Source organism: Dicentrarchus labrax, unplaced genomic scaffold, assembly GCF_905237075.1.
Source record: "Dicentrarchus labrax unplaced genomic scaffold, dlabrax2021, whole genome shotgun sequence".
NCBI lineage: Eukaryota > Metazoa > Chordata > Actinopteri > Moronidae > Dicentrarchus > Dicentrarchus labrax.
This window is the reverse complement of record NW_026136724.1, coordinates 15,511,908-15,529,787: the sequence shown is the minus strand read 5'-3', so window position 1 is coordinate 15,529,787 and position 17,880 is coordinate 15,511,908. Positions and strand designations below refer to the sequence as shown.

The following is a 17,880-nucleotide window of genomic DNA, read 5'->3' as shown; positions in this document are numbered from 1 at the left end:
GTATATCTGTTGGTGATTATCTCTAATAAATCACATTAAAACATTAGTTAGCTCAACTAGCGTCAAAATATCACTTTGTTACTAACTTTCCTCCTCGGTATTATTGCTGTAGTTGTGTTTTTTCCCTCTAGTATTTTTCCAATACATTAGACGATTATTTAGGCTGTTAACTTTCCGAACTTGGACGTTTGGTTAGCCCGCCATCTTCAACCGGAACGCCCGCAGTGCTTGGTTACTATGGGTTACACCGTGTGGGTGCAGCAGGGGCCCCTGGTGGCGGGGAGAGTAACTGCATCGTATTATAAGGTAAATACTTTTAATTATATTTTTATTTTTACCTAAATGTATGTACCTATATATACCTATATATACATTTTCTATTTCTATATATCTTGTGTTAGATATTGTAATATAATTAGTAGTTATAATTAGTATTTAACATCGTGTGAGTGCTGTAACAAACAGATTTCCCCCCCCCCGGGGATCAAATAAAGTATTTCTGATTCAGATTCTAGTGGTCCAACTCCCCAGATTTAAAAAAAATAATACATTTCATTGGTTTAAAATTATTAACTGTTCATTCTCACATAGGTGGAGATGGGATCCTCTGTGGATCTGTTGGTTCTGAATGCAAACTGGTGAGGGTCCAGGCCGGCAGGGACCTTAATCCTTTATGTGCTGGAGAACCAGTTTTAACCAGTTTTCTGATGAATGTGATATTGGTGTAAGTGTTGAAGAAACATACATCTGCCACATTGCTTTAATAGAGTTTAGTTTGGTCTTGTTTTCAGTCTTTTGTTTCTTTTTCTTTTTATGAAGTAGCTCATTTGTCCTGACAACAGAAATGACTTTCCCTCACTTAATTCCAAACATGAATACATTTTCTCAGCGACTGGGTGATATTAGGAGTAGACAAAACGTTAGGCGAGTCATTCCACCACAGTCTGGAGGTTCAAGACAGATGTTGAGTCAGCAGTGAAAATACTGGAGGAGACAGGAAGTGCAGGACTGATAGTCAATAAACAGATAATCAAAAGTGAAATTAAATCCAATGACAATTTGTCAGGTAAGAAAATAAAGACAGACACACAACATTATCATATCGTGCGTAGTTTAATCTTTTATAAATTACACTCACACTGCACCACACCATAAAACAGTATCAATACATCCTGAGCAGACATCAATAGTTCTGAAATTTTGTTAGCCAGAGAGCTCTTGAAGGTAATCTTTTGATTGGATTTATGCTGGCTTTAAAGTACAAATCACAAAGAGCACAATGTGAAAATGACAACAGCATTGATCAGAAATGTTGAAATGCATCCTTATTTTTATTCACTTACTGTATTTATGTGCTTATTGCTCCTACTGGAACGGAAAGTCTGTATCATCCCCACTGCAACGAATAGGTTACAGCATGTGAGGGACACTTGCCTGTCTGGCAACCACATACTAATCTGTATTGTGAAATCAAAGTAAGGATCCATTTTTATGTGTCTGAACAAAGCCACATTAGGGAAAGCTTCATGAATTCATGAAGGATTGTAACTCCTGCTTCAAAGTGCTCAGAACAGGAAAAGGCTCAGTACTCAGACAATGTGCAGATTAAAATGTGTGTAAAAAGTGGGGTATAGAGTGAAAAACAACTGGTACAAAGTAAAAAAAGAGAAATTAATAAAGCACAAAAAAGTGCTTTTTAACATTAGCAAGTGGACATTTTTTTAATATAAATTATAAATCACATACTGCAATTTTTGGTAGAAAACATTTACCTTTGATCTAAGTTCAAAAGTACAAATAGTTTGGATGTACAAATAGACCCACAGGCTTTCAAAGGTTTTGGATTCAATTTAAATGCTCAATCATTAAAACTTAAACTATTAATATTTAATGCTCATCAAAGTGCACCAGAAGTTCTATCTATGCTGGTGGATTGAGAAATCCATGTTGACTAAACATACATACCCCTCTACAACCTACAGTATTCCCATTCAGAATTAAGGCTGCAGTGTGAGTAAAAGACTCAAAACTGTTCGTATCAACGACGCAGAAGATTTACCCTAAAACACAAACATGAGAAAAGTATCACAGCACGCCACGAGTCAAAATGCAATTGCAAATGCACGATAGCTTATATGGATTACATACGGCGGAGTGGAAGATCCCTCACATCACATGCAATAATATTCAGCCCTTATGCAATATGGATTAACATGTATTATTCACATTTGAACTGATGCAATGATCACATCTTTTTCACCTGTTTATATTAACCTCTTTATTAGGTATTAATGATTCAAAAAGCTCTGCTTCAGAAGACCTGATCGTCACAAACGCTGTTTTTTTTTTTTCTTTATGTAAACATGTTGCTGTTTTCCTTGTTTTTAAAAAGGTGATTCTGCTCTATTTTATCTACCAAAAACATCCACTGTTTCAAAACAGAGACTGGAGTAGGAATATTAAGACTCTTTGAGTTTTCACTGTACGTCTACGCTCCCAACAGTTGATCGTAGCTGTAGTAGTTCTTATTTAAAGCTGGTGTAAACTGGTTAGTAGTTTCATTTGACCCCGCAGAATGGAAAGTGAATGTCTGTAATGCTCTATTGTGATGCTGTTGGCTAGTGTCAGCCTATATGTAGAAAGAGTGCAGTGGAAATGTAAACGTATCTGAGAAGTGTATGGTTATGGGATGCCGCATCTTTCCGTTTAGGCTTCTGCAAGAGTCCTTAATGCAACAAAACATGTCTACTTCTGTATACAGTCTGTAATACTGTAGTCTTTGCAAGAAAAATCTAGTGTTAGCGTAGATCGTGGTGTTTTGTTTCTTTCTTTTGGTCTTTTTGGAGCAGCGTTTTGCAATGTCACACCACCCTCTGCAGGATGTAGAGGATGCCGATGTTGTCGATGGTGACGAAGGTGGAGAAGTCGGACGAGACGTGGATCCTCTTCAGCGCGGTTCCCGTGGTATAGAAGGTCTGCAGGGCCTCGCCTTTCTCCACATCCCACCACTGGCCAACAGACAGAGAAAGAAAGAAAGAGAGACCATTGAAACAGTTTTAATAGTTGCAGAGCATCTGGGAAGGAAAAAAATCCCAAATTGAAAAAGTAATTGTGTACATTTTCAGCAAGCTTGCTTAGCAACCTCATAATAAGGAAAACATACAACATATAACATCATTTCTGAGCTTCAGAGGTGCTGGCAGGTTGGATTTTGGACAAAGCAGGCTAGCTGTTCCCCCTCTGTTTCCAGTCTTCTTGCCAAGCTAAGCTTCTGGCTCTAGCTTCACATTTAACGTACAGACATGCAAATGTAGCTATGTCTTTATCAGATACATCAACTTTGGCACGAAAATTTTCACTACCTGAATAACAGAGGGTATGTTTTATTCACAGTACTTTTGCCTCATGCCTTTTCGTACAGGTTGAAGCTTTAAGAAGCTGTACTGCTTCTGCTGCACTCCGATAAAATCAAATGACAAAAGTTGTGTAGTCTGAACTCGGCTTTATCTGAATCAGAACTTGAGACAAAGACAGGAAGGGAGAGAGACTGACTGAGAGCTTTATATTTGTTGCCAAGAAGGCCATGATGAATTTAATAGCATAATATTACCAGACTCACATACACACCCTCAGGCTCCCTCAAACACACACACAAACCCCCCACCAGCTTCCCTGAGTGATTCCGTTTAATCTCGGTTTAAAGTTGACATTTTCCATTCAAGCTCCATCTCACTGGGATGAATCATCAAAGGCACATCAAGTCAATCATTTACAGTCTGGCATGAGTTTGTGTGTTTCTTTTTGTGTGTGTGTGCGTGTGTGTGTGTGTGTGTGTGTGTGTGTGTGTGTGTGTGTGTGTGTGTGTGTGTGTGTGTGCACGTTCAACTTTGACAATAATAACCACGATAACTTTACAGCAAAATTGTTCCTCTTCCATCTCAATAAAAAGACGACATGAATTAAATCAATAGGTTGAAGCTTTACTGGTGTATGTTTTTGCTCTAAAACATTAGTGGCTCTGTGTGAGTGAGTGAGTGAGTGAGTGAGTGAGTGAGTGAGTGAGTGAGTGGGGTGGGGGGGGTGTGTGTGTGTGTGTGTGTGTGTGTGTGTGTGTGTATGTATAGGGGTATGATGTGTGTGTGTGTGAGTGAGAGTGAGAGTGTTTGTGTGTGTGTGTTTGGAAAAGAAAGCAGGCCAACTCCTTGGTGTCTCCACAGACCGGCGGACAGACAGACTGCAACAGAAGAGGTGGCGGCAACAGATGTCTAGCTTACAGAACAATCCCAACACACACACACACATACACACACACACATACACATACACACACACACACACACACAAATAGTCCATTAATCACGCAAACCATTCCACAGCATTAAGGAGAGCTCATTTGCATATTCATGATTTTAAAACCCGCTGTATGCCTTTGGGTTTTCTTCATGTTTTTCCAAGATTGTCATGCTATACTGTAAATATACTATGAGAGTGTGTGTGTACTAAAAAATGGCTCTATATATTTGTGTTGCTGCAGGGGGTTGGCTTTACTTCTGCTGAGATTGGACTTCCTCCACAGTCACCATCATAACACACACACCCAACCACAACCACACACACAAGTTCGCTTGCCTAAAAATGCAGCTGGTTAACTGGAAATGAAAAGACATTGCCATCTTGGTCGTAACACATAATCACTACTGAGAATTTGGTTAAAAATAAGAAAGTAGACAAAAACATATTAAATGTCATTATGTGGTAGGAATACAAAGATTGACCTGAAATAAATGGTACCACAGTGTTTTTGTATTACTAACGGCCCCAGCAACAAGATTCTGGACTCCAAAAGAAACAATTGTGCTCCAGTTATTGTACCGGGGCAGAGGGATTAACAGGAATCAACTGATCTCTGACATAATACTCTGTCTCGTGGTTTGCTGTGCAATATATCACCTAACAAGTGGTTTTTCTACATATTTTTCTTTCGACAAATAAGCTGTGATCATTTACAGCCTCTAACAGTCCCATTAACTTATTTCTTTACCCTCCCTTTCTAAAAATAGCTCACCCATTATTGTCACTCAATTTGCTACTTCTCTCACTCCCGCTAATCCACATTAAGCTTGCATTGATTTTCTCCCTCACTTCAGGTAAGTAGGAACAGACTGCCAGGCACCGACTGGTAGCACAACGTCTGGGGTACACTAGCAGAAAACATTTGCTATGATGTGAGAGGGTTTTTAGAGGGGTTGGACCAGCTTAAACTGAAGCAAACAACAGGTCAAGTTCTGGACTCTAGAGCTGGGTCAGAGTTAAGTTAATTAAAGCTCTCTTTTCCTGGTTTGACATTTGTACACAGGTCCAATCCGACAATAAACTTCACCTTGAATCAGACAGGAAATCATTTTACACAGCACGCTAGCAAAAATACTAATTATGAATGAGTGTAAGAAAACATTAGATCAAATCTCACTAATGTAAAGACTGCTTTACATAACAGTTATTAGTATCCACCCACTGCTTATTTTCTTTATCTATCTATCTATCTATCTATCTATCTATCTATCTATCTATCTATCTATCTATCTATATATATACACAGAACCATGATGAATCTGCGTGATGTTTACTCGAACATCAGAGCTATGCGATGTAATTTGCTGCTGCCCTCAAGGCTAAATGTGACCATGTTCTCTCAATATGACATTTACTTAAACTAATTAATTTCATGTTTCTACATGATTCATAAATATAAATATATAGACTGACTCACAGGACTGAACATGATTAATCATTGTTTTGTGCGCTATTTAACATAATCCTCTGAAGATTACTGGACTGCATGAGGTCTTTGATTCACACAGGCTGAGAAACAGATGCGGAACAACTGCACAGTGATAATTTATGTTTACAGCAACTCTTTCAGCATCTTGTATCTTGTCTCTACAAACTGACATACTCATTAAATATGTGGCCTTTACTGTGTGATGTAAAGCTACAGCTCATTTTCCGTAAAGCTTGATAAGCCCAATATTATACAACATAAAAATGCTCTACACTGGTCGCTCTACAACTGAATTAGAACTGGAAAAATCCCCATTAATGTGAGCAGTGTTTGCATATTTTTATTGTGAAAACGCTGGCTCTATTTCCACTGTAAAATATAGCAGAAAACCCTGTATATGGACAGTTTTGACATCCAAGAGCATCCACGTCCAAAATGCTAACAACTCACCCTCTGACCTTTGCAATTTTTCGGTTGTCTCCATCTGAAATGGTTGATTCAGACAAGTTAAATCTGATTATTATACAGAATCAGTTAAAGAGGAGTGCTAAGACACTCTACCAACGACAACAAGAAGCTAAAACTAAGTGCTGACAACCTGAAAAAGCAAAAACGGGCAGTTTTCATCTCAAGCCCGAGCAAAGACCTTTTCAAGGTCACAATATGATACCTTCAGCCTCAATTTGAAACACTAAATGTCACCATGTTCGGTTTTTGTTGGCTTTACAAAGACAAATGGCGATTATGAAAGTAGTCTTGGTGTGAAGGTCAATAACAGAACATCAGAGAGAGAGGGATGTGTGGCTGGATAAAGAAAGATAGATGAGATAAAGTTGAGATCGATACAGAGGTGGAGGGGTAAAACGAGGATACACACAGCAGATATCAGAGGAGGGAATGAGACACTTGATTTAAGAGTAATTGCATCGGAATGAAAGGAAAAATGGCTGCCGGCTGCCAAAACACTGACAGCTCAAACAAAGAAATAGTATTCACACACACACACACACACACACACACACACACACACACACACACACACACACACACACACACACACACACACACACACACACACACACACACACACACACACACACACACACACACACACACGTATGTATAAATACAGAAATAAATAGCCAAACAGACAGGATGAGATGAACGAGACAATGAGCAGAGTCGAAGAACAACAAGAATAAATCCCACGACAAACATGGGCAACAGACGAATGATAAAACAGAAAATAAGAGAGTGGAAGAGCACCACATGACTCCAACTGCTTATAAAAAAAGGATTAGCAGAGAGATGCGACGCAAGGAGAAGAGAGTCGGTGCAGAATAATGTTTAAAAGAGTCAGTTGGCTCAGTGGCGGGACGGAGGAAGAGGTGTGGACAGAAAGTGTGAAAATGATGTTACCCTCAGAGTAAGACTGGATTTACTATGAGGGAGGGGAAAAAAAGGCCGAAAAAAAAGGCCGGAAAAAAATCACTATTTTGAATAATTTACACCAGAGGACGTTGACGAGACTACATTGGATGGCAAGCATATTTATGCGTTAGCATGAGCAGGGAGGGACAGAAATAAGAAGACAAAAGAATAAAGAAACAATGAGAGTTCTTTGAGATAAAGGGGGAAATAAAGCTGCACACGGGGGGTGCACAGAAAGGTGCACTAAACAAAAGAGCAACTTTAGATCCAAGATGTAAAGATGCTGTAAACAGAAAAACACATTCATCGTAAAAACAGATACACACAAGATAAGTCTCCTTCCATAAGGGATTGTTCTCTCCTATGGGAATACGCAGCAGTGCTTTCTGTGTTTGCGTGTGACACCGAGTGCCCACATCCTCAGAACAGATGGCTGATGTGCTGATATGAACACCATCACTGTGGGGCCATTGATTTATGGGAGAGCTAGTGATGTGCTTAGGTGTTAAATGACTATACAGTGTGTGTGTGTGTGTGTGTGTATTTCTGAGTGGTGTTGTTGTGAAGACCATACCCCCTGGGTGTGTTTACTGCGAGTATTTGTGTGACCGTCTCGCTCTTTCTTTACAGAAAAATATTTCTAAACATATACAGCGCAGCATCCTCGCTTCCTCCTGCGCTGAGGCTGCTGAAATTAACTCAATCGACAATGTTCGGCTCTACGTTACGTGAATACTAATGCGAGGAACACACATGCACACACACACATGCACACACACACATGCACACACACATGCACACACACACGCACACACACACACACACGCACACACACACACACACACAAGTGGGACTAAGTGGAAATATATTGAAAAAGGACATGAGTGCATCAGCATAAAAAAGTGTGCAGGTTATAATTTAACATTAATAATGTAGGTGTACATATATGGAGATTATTCAATAGAACAGATCCAGGATCCCTTATTGACTTCCTTTATTAAATCTACACCAATCCCAGATGAAAACATGGAGAGCAAGGGTGAGAGATAATTCAGTATTATCGTATTGTTATTGTCTTACGCATGTGTGTTGTTTGAATTTTCAATTAAAACCTTGCTGAAATAGTTTTTGTTTTACGTGCGCAATAGGTTTAGTCAACAGTAATCTAATAATAATAATAATTCTCAAGACAGGAAGAACAAAAACTGCGCTCTAGTGAAAGGTCAAATGACTTGCAATAACAAGATATAATACACTACAATGACAAGCACAAAAAAGTTTTAAAAAATAGATATAAATAAGAAAAAGAACATAAATAATCAACAAGGGATCTTTAAATATAATACGAAGTCAGCAGAAATAAATCAGATAAAAGAGACAAAATAAACTAAACTAAAATAGCAAAATAAAGCCAAAAGGTATTTATATATGTAGAACAGCTTGTTGCTTTAGTACTTTAAGAGATTTAAAATAGTGCATGTTGTGTTTAAGCTGTAAATCAACAACTTGTTTATGGATAAAATAATCAGGAATGAATGAAATTAAGGTACTTCATCACATTGATGCCAAAACCATAAAAGCACCTGATAATAACAGTGGAATGTCCTTCCAAATGATTTTTCACTATGCTCATAATACAAAGAGAGATATTAAAGAGACACCAGAAACAGAAAGATTTCAATAATATATGTGATTGATTGCCATTAGTCGCCAGTTTATTATTAGGTACACCTCGCTGAAATCAATGCAGTTTCATACAACAGTAAGCATTAAATCCTCCCTTTGTGAAGGTTATGATGTTCAATTTTTGCTGCCGTTACTTCAACTTTATGTTTAATTTGGAGGTTGCAGTTTGTGGTGCTCTTGGATTGTATTGTGTTATTCTGACGGGTGTTTCCATCATTGAATACCATCATTGATTTAACACAATAATGCAACACAACTGCAGCCTCCAAAAGGACCAGTTGTTGAATCATTATCTCTACACAGTTTCAACAATAACTGAAGGATTTACTGTAGGGGTGTTGTATTAGACTGCAATAGCTGGAGCTGGTGTGTAACTAATAAACTGGCAACTAAGTGTATATCAATGTTGGAAAACTGGCAATATTATGATACAGATTTTGACCACACCACCCAGCCCATGTGAGAAGATCAAAATGCTTTGAGAGGATGACTCTGACTCAATCCGGATGTTTTCCATTCATTGTATTTTGACAATGGGGTGAAGGTGTAAAGAGCATAGGTACGGGGTGGAGAGCGTACACATATGTCATTTGCTTTGGTGGAAACGTGAATACAGAAAACAAGATGAGCCACTGAACCCTTATCTGTACAGCCACACCATTCTGCATGTTCAGATAAGCTCCCTCTCAGCGTCACACTCACACACACACGGGTTAAAGTCACATCTGGGGAAGCCGGGAATGTGAGTAACCCTGATTCATTTCAGCTAACAGCAGATGAGTTCACCAAATCTTCTCCGACAGACCCTCACTGTTGGCGCTCCTGAAGCTAAATAGGTCTGCTTATACAGGCTACCTGAGGGAAAGTCAGCGCCGCTTACATAACGGAAATACCTGTCCATGCGTGTTCTTGTGAGGGCCTTAGGTGTGAGCGAGCACACAGTTGCGTCTTTCAGAAGGGGTGGAGGGAAGTAATTCATCTTCTTCTAACATAAATAGCTCCGATGCAGAGTCCAGGGGGACTAGGTGCAGTTTCTACGCTTTATAAAAAATTAGGAAGACTCTACCGCCAGCAGGATGCACACAATGGATGAAGACAGGAGGTGGAGGGAGATTAAAGGAAGAGGGGAGACCAGCTGGAGTAGATTCAGGTGATTTTGTAAGGCCACCTCCATTTCAGACAGAAAAAGTAAGGGATTTAAAGTGTGTGCATGTGTATGTGTGACCAGGCCAAGAGTCTTGCGGAGAGGGAAACAGCGTGGCACCAAGGTTGAATTATTCATCCAAGGTTCCATCCACTGAAATATTGATGCTCAGACAATCCTCTACACATCTCTGCCTCACACACTGTCTCTCTCTTTCTTCGCTTTCTCTCACCCGCATTCCTTTATTTTCACCGGCAACTCTTTTTCATCACAGATGTGACCAGGGAAAGGGGGGGAACGGAAAAAGCAAGGAAACGGAAATTAATATGAATTGTAGGGAGCAGGAAAACTGAAACCAAAAGGATAAACAGAGGGATGTTACAGCTTTGGATTAGAGAGGTTGTTAGTCTTTTCATTTTTCTTTGTCTCACATGCTTCTTTTCGTTCGGTCCTTACGGCACAATAAGAAAGAGGGAGAAAGATTCATGAAAAGAAAAGATTAGAGAGAGATGCCATAATAGAGAGAAAAAAAGAGACATAAAAAAAGAAAAAGAAAAATTGAGCTGGTGGGGAGAAATAGGAGCTGGGGAGAAATAAAAGGAGATACACAAATATAAAATGAGGGAAAAGATCAAATGAATGAGAAGCAACAAGGAAACAATGAAGAGAAAGAAGAAAGTACAGAGTCATATTGGCAGTTTATTCTGAATCATGGACAGATTCAGCAAATTTGGTATTATGAACTTCCAGAAGCAGATTGAAATGAGAAGAACTGCTCTCAGACCAGTGAACCATGTGATCTAGACTAGAGGCAGTCAGACTGTTATCCGAACTACCACAGAAAGATAAATATATGACATTATAGGTGGCATTCTCACATTGATAGCAAGAAAACACGACAGTGAAAATGGTTTATTTATGACTGGGGCATTTTTCCTATGCCTTTCCTAGGGTGGTGGAATAGGGGTTTTACATTATACAGGTGGTTGAGCTCCATTGTTGCATTGCTGTCCATTTTTCCAGCGTACATCAAAATGCAGATTAAAAGTTGTGGAAGTTTTTCCCTCATGGAAATTCCACATGAATGCACTGAAAGCATTCAAGGACTTCTCTGACATTTTAGGTTATTCGCATATTCTCTTTCTCTTTTAGATTTACATGAGAAGCTCAATACCACTCTCATTTCTGTGCAGTAAAGATTGCAGCTGGAGTCAGCAGCTGGTTAGCTTAGCTTAGCATAAAGGCTGGAAAGAGGGAGAAAAAGCTAGCCTACCAGCACCTCCAACTTTAAGTATTTAACACGTTAGATCATCTTTGTTTAATCTGTGCAAAAAACAGAGAGTAATACATTTTTTGGGTTATGTGCTAGACTATTATACATCATACTATTCATGACCAGTAACTTACGTCTCAGCTGGTTGCCTGGCAACTGGCAAAATTTTTTCTCTAAAAACTAAAACCTCGTGACACAACAATTTGGTTGTAAGTCAGAAGACCAATGTGAACCCAAATGCAAATTTCTATTCAATCGCAAATGGTATTAGGTTAATTAACTTAAAATATATGTAAAATATTGAAAGTTATTTAATTCGGGTTGTGTTTATTTCTAGAATTACTCTAAATATATTAAAATGACATGGGTTTGTAGATAAGAATAGGCATATGTGAATTATTCACAAATTTGTGTACCATAAAACACGAGTTGGTCTCCAGTTCAAACTCATTTTTCTCCATACCCAACACTTTTCTGGCAGCATTAGTAACTGGCTGCACCTGCTACAACAGTAAACCACCATGAAAGCAGACTGCAGGTTCAGAAGGTGGAAGGCTGAAAGTCAAATCAATGAATCCAGTGTGAAAATGGCCTAAAATACAGAATAAGACTGAAAAAGCAGTTAGGAAAAAGAAGTAAGACAAAGGGGCAAAGAGTTTATTAAAAGTAGTTTAAAAGTGAGTAGGAAAGACAGGACAAAGAGAGAGATGGAGTAAGAGGAAGTCAGTCAGTGTGTGTGCATCCACGCATTTCACAAAGCATACACCATCACCAGCTCCTCCTCTATCACTGATCTCCACTCTCTCTCATTTCGTCTCGGTATGATTCGCACACACAAAAGGCCCTTCTTCTCGAGCCAGAGAGACAATTAACCCCGGCTTAATGAGCAACGCTGGGGAAACAACTGCCTCCTAGAGACAGATAAATATTTCACCAGCCTGTGTTTACACCCCAAGCCTGACAACAAGGGTGCAGAAACCAGGCCACGATCGTTCCAAGCTTAGCTCTTTCAAAGTTCTTCGCTCTTGCTTTGTCTCATGTGGAAGCGAATGACTGTGAATGCAAAATCTACTCTGGATGCATTCTGACCACACGAGGAAGAACGTGTGCATGTTAAGATACGCATTTCTTCCAGTCTCTGGTATAAGAACAAAAAAAAAAATAGAACAATGGATTCTGAGAAAAAAGATAAATGCACTTTCAGGAGCTGTTTTGCATCTTATGAGTGTGTGTAGGTATTTTTAGAGGCAGGTCTGCTGCTATGCTGGAGCAGCACTGCGGGGTGCTTACTTCTGAAACAGCGTGACGGAAGAAAAGCGTTGAATTAAATCAAAACGGTGAACGCTGCCTGAACCAACGCGGTGGCCCTGTTACACCGCCTCATTTACATACAAGTCCTCTCAGAAACATCAGTCATCAAAATGTGTTATTCTCATCGGTGGACCCGTTTTGAAGGAGGTGGGGGTGCAAAAATATCAAACAAAAAGCCAAGGGGTGCAACTAGCCTGTTAACCAACATACAGTAGCAGTAATAACCAAGAGGGTGGTCTTTATTTTGCTACACAAATGCAAAGGACTCGATGTACAAAAAAGTGCTGCAGGGAGATCAGATGAAAAGTAAATGTACCTTCAGTCATTTCTGTTGCAAATACTGTGTTCATCAAGTTTTCTTCAAAGCAGCACGGAAACATTAAAGTAACAAACAAAGTCAGCTAACTCCCTGGTTGCCACATGCAGCTATTAATAAAGTGCTAAAGTATAATAATAGACTATTCATAAAGCATATTTTCTTTAAAAATAAACAATAAATTATACAATGCAGTACATCTTTCTCCCCTACCGCATCAGACATGTGTCAAAAGTCTCCTACAGGCCTGTCCCGTACATCACACTAATATTTAGACCCGAGGGAATAAAAGATATATACGACGCTCAAAGTCAGCCATACTGTAAAACTGTGACACAGCAATGAAAAGAGTCCAATTCAGTCAGAAAATTTGGCAGTTTAATAGTATAGCTGACATTAAAAGCTTGCCATAATTTTTTTTAAACCACTTGGGTGTTTGTTGAAGTACGACCCTATAGTATTAGTATTAGCAGTAAACATGAAAGATTGACTGTAAATCTGGATTCTAAAATACAAATGTCTCTATGTGGGGAATAACTTTGAGCTTATTAATTATTACCACATAGAATTGTAGATGTGTAGTTGCCTTTTGCTGCTTAAAACCTTAAAAGTGCTGCTTTTGTTCCATCTCGATGAATATACAGTAGGTGCACCTGCTCAATGAGACAAATGGGACAAACTATAGAACTCTGTACACTTTGTCGTTCTTACAGGTGTTCGTTTGCTAATACTGATGTGGATTTAAAAGATTATTCTCGTACATTTTCAAGACCTACCAGTTTTGGCAGCAGCTCGAAGTTGTTCGACATTCTGTCTCTCTGGATCCATGTTCTGTTTGCACTTTATTTACCCAATATTGTCAAGCTGTTTCTGCATATTTTAATTGTACTACTGGTAAATCTGAACGATGATTCTCTCCTCTGTTCGTCCTTGAGCTTTCTTTATTTTTTAATTGTGAAAAATGTTTTTTGGGGGGAGTTTTCCCTTAGTGGAATTAAGGGTCAAAGGGCTATCCGACCACCTGGGAAATCAAAAGTGTTTATAGTTGTTTCGAATGACTACAGGCGAAGGCAGCCGTCACAGAGAGGCAGTGTGAAGGCTGGATTGTTGGGTTCAGTTACAGAAATGGTCAGACACAGTACTGACGGAGTATACTGGCCCATTAAAGATGTTGTATGCTGAAGGGCTTAAAAAAAATCAGCTAATTAAAACATGAACTACAATGCCTGATGTTCACTCTGTGTTCTTTGTTCTGACACTACATCACAAACAAACTCTGTGATACTTTCTCTATAAAATGAAAAAGATTTTTGCACACAGTCTGCATTGTTATTTCCAACCAAAACAACATACACATCCCACAAGTCATATTGATGACTTGTGAAACATAAAAAGACCTCAGATGGAGGCAGATCGGGGTAACACAACTGTAGCCTGAGAAAGACTAATGAATACTTGGACTGACTGATGTTCAGCCTTGAGAGAAATCACTAAGGTCTTTGCCAGCAAGGGAGAATGGAGACACATTTACTTATGGCTTAGTCAATCTCATTATACAAGAATCTTGACTGCTTGATACCCCATCCATCCCTCAGAGAGGTGACTGCATTTACTCTACACTCTGTCCCTTTCGCTCAGTCCCAAACCACTCGCCGCTATGCAACTGTTTCTAAATCTTTGACAGATTCTCCGTCCATCAAATGTCTCTTGAGGGAAGGTCAGTGCAACCTTCACTCCTTCATTTTATCACATCTCCCTGCCCTCCTTCCCTGCTTCACTCTGAGCCTTGCTTAGAGTGATGACTGGCTGTAACAGTTCATTAGCTGCCAAGGCCTCGTTAGGATGCGTTTAACGATGATGGCTCAGGCTGAGAAAGCAGGACAGAGACAGACGGAGACCTGATGGGTTAAAGCAATCTCTTTCATTCTGAAATGGCTTTATTCTAACCTACTGTACAAAGTAAGCATCGTTTTAAAAATCACAGAAAGAAACTTGTGAGCATTGGCTTCCGGCGAGGGCGGGCGGCTTTAAAACATAAGGTCAACAAAGTGGACAGAAAAGAAAATGACAGCAGAAAAAAAAAACACAAAACAAAAGAAGGTGTGAAAAAGAGAGATAACATTAAAGGAGAACACAGAAAGAGCAGGTCTGGTGGGAACTTGGAGACCGAGAAATAGAGAATGAAAGCGAGGGGAGTGTAAGAAGGTGAGATAAGGTGAAATTGTGTTTCTCCCTTTCTTCTCCATCACAGGCTTCGCTGATAAGTGATGTCTGACAACACTTGTGGCAGGGGAGAACTGTCATCTAAAACACTCCCATCCATCTGGGGATACACTGTTGGGAAGTGTGTATGTGTGTGTATGTGTGTGCTACAGTGAGAAAAAAAAAAAAGAATATAAAACCTAACTATGGTCTCGATGCAGTTAACAGTTGACATGTTCTTTACTGGGCTGGATCTACAGTTCAGGTTTCAGGTTAGTGGCATTATGGAACATATGGTTTTGATGAGCAGGTCCCTCTTTTGATCTATCTTGTGCTCTACTAGTTTGCACATGCTAGTAATAGAAGTGTATAGTGTATACAAGCTATACAAAGTTAGAGTTAAAGCCTGGTCACACAATAAAAGTAGCTCAATGAATTCTTGGTGAACAGCTGTAGAAAGTGACCTAAAACAAACACACTCTTGGTTGCTAGCTGTTATGTAGCCTGTTAGCTATCGAGACAATAAGTTCACACAGTTAACTGAACAGACCAATTCGTACCGTCGACTCGTGTCTCTTCTCACTTTCTACAAAACATTCCTCTTTTGTGGAGCAGTTCATACTCCAGCAGAGAAGTTAAATAAAACTGGAAAGTGCTACAATAACTTCCACCATTTTGAACTAAGCTGTCCTATTCTACAGTTTGCTATTGGTCTGTCTTGATTTACTTCACAAAAAAACCAATGGTGTGTGTGTGTGTGTGTGTGTGTGTGTGTGTGTGTGTGTGTGTGTGTGTGTGTGTGTGTGATCAGGCCTTTACATTGATCCACCGTTGATGGCAGTAACTCATAGCAACACACCGTTAAAAAACAGGGACGAAGGGTGCCCAGTTAGCTCAGTCGGTAGAGCTGGCGACCCATATGCGGCCCTTTGCTGCGTGTCATCCCCTCTCTCTCCACCCACCTTTCCTGTCTCTCTACAGCTGTCTCTATATAAAAGGCCAAAAAAATAACTTTAAAAAAAACAAAAAAACAGGGACGAACAGGCACACAAACTGCTACGATCCATTTTGTATGGTGTGTGCGCCCTCTACACACATACTCAGTAAACTGTGACTATAACCAGGTATCTTCTATGTCTCGGATGGAGACTCTGCTGCTGAGAAGTTGATTAGCTTGTCAGGTCGCACTTGTCCCTGCTGACAATACAACTAAAGCAGACTGAAAACCGAGCCCGTAGCACATCTGACACCGCGTTTGTACTTTAATGCTTTGAAATGAAGTAGGAGCTCCCCCTGGGGGTCACATCGCAGCAAACTATACTGATGTGGAAATATAAAGGTGACTGATTTCCACAACAGTAAAGATACTTTTTTTTTTAATTTCTACCTTATAACCCCTGGGAGGCTTGGCACAGCTGTATCACACATTTTCAAGACTAAAAGTAAAATGGCATGCAGGCGGCTTCCTCGCAAGCTCACAACAAGCTCACAACAGCTTTTGCTTCTCATCGCGGGAGGAGGTGACAATGAGCAGAAAGTTAAAGTGACAACAATATTCTATAACTTCAAAGTGTACATCAAGTTTTCAGACAGCCAAAGTGAGAATGTGGGGAAGCATGAAAGTTGCTTATCTTTAACATCAACAGAATATTACCAAACGCATTGAGACTGGAAACCTATACTAGTTTCTGGACTGAATTGCACTGTGTATTGTTTGCCTGCTCTGACAGGAAATCTGCTTAATTGCTCAAACAGTTGTAACAGATGGTGGAATAAGCAAAAGGCCATAAACATGTTTGTCCTCTTTAGAAAGGCTTTTACCGACGCAGCAGAGAAGCGACACTGTCGTCGTAACAGAAACTAAAGGGGAACACGACACAACCACGTTCACCACTGAGCAGGGAAGTGGAGGGTCAGTGTCTTGTTCAAGGTTAACTGCCTAAATCAAGAATTTTTTCCCCCCACATGGTATAATGACTCCTCTCCCAAAATTTTAATTCACTCATTATGACCTTTTTTAGAATTCAATAAGCAGTGCCAGGGTTGCATCAGTGAGTCCCATCAAACCGAAAGTGGAGGATTAACAGAACAGAACAGATCTGTCGTTCCTCCTGATGAGATGGCGCCTCAGCCAGGCCTTTGACAGCTGGCTTAGTGAAACAGACAAAGCCCAAAGTACCCAGAGATATTGATTAAGGCTAAATAAGGACAATCAGTTCACTCGGTTAATCTGAGAAATAGTTCATAATATAAAAAACAGGTGCGGTTAGAAAGATCTGAGTCAATATTTATAGATATACATTTGTTGAGTGCTTTGTGGTTTTGTTTGCAACATGACGACTTGGTGTGAATTATTCTGGGCTGCTGGGCGTCTGTGTGTGTTCGTGCAGTCAGGATGAGCCTTTTCACACCTGCTGCCTCCCCTCGTGCATCATGGCACTGTGACAGATTGGGTCATCGGCGTTTGGAGAGTGTGTGTCCGTGTGTGTGTGTGTGTGTGTGTGTGTGTGTGTGTGTGTGTGTGTGTGTGTGTGTGTGTGTGTGTGTCAAGGCCAGGTGTGAGACAGGTACAGCATTTTCTGGCAGGACCCGGAGCAGAAGGAAGGACGACTGATGGGAGCCAGTGTAGGATGTAACAGCCTCTCTCAGAGGGCTGGACCACACCACTTCATCACACCTTGACACACAAACACACACACAAACCCGGAAACACACTTTTATAGGCTTACAATTTC

The 17,880-nt window shown here is 40.0% G+C and overlaps 1 protein-coding gene across 4 annotated transcripts in view; it reads right to left on the bottom strand.

Annotated features, from left to right (window-relative positions):
- Window positions 1-1,094: 1,094 nt before the first annotated feature.
- Window positions 1,095-17,880, bottom strand: part of apaf1 (apoptotic peptidase activating factor 1) — a 44,631-nt gene continuing 27,845 nt past the window's right edge. For all 4 annotated transcript variants that reach the window (XM_051392547.1, XM_051392544.1, XM_051392545.1 and 1 more), the window contains one exon: window positions 1,095-3,008. In XM_051392547.1, the coding sequence (XP_051248507.1) occupies window positions 2,862-3,008 (147 nt within the window). In that variant the 3' untranslated portion in view covers window positions 1,095-2,861. The remainder of the gene's footprint in view (window positions 3,009-17,880) is intronic.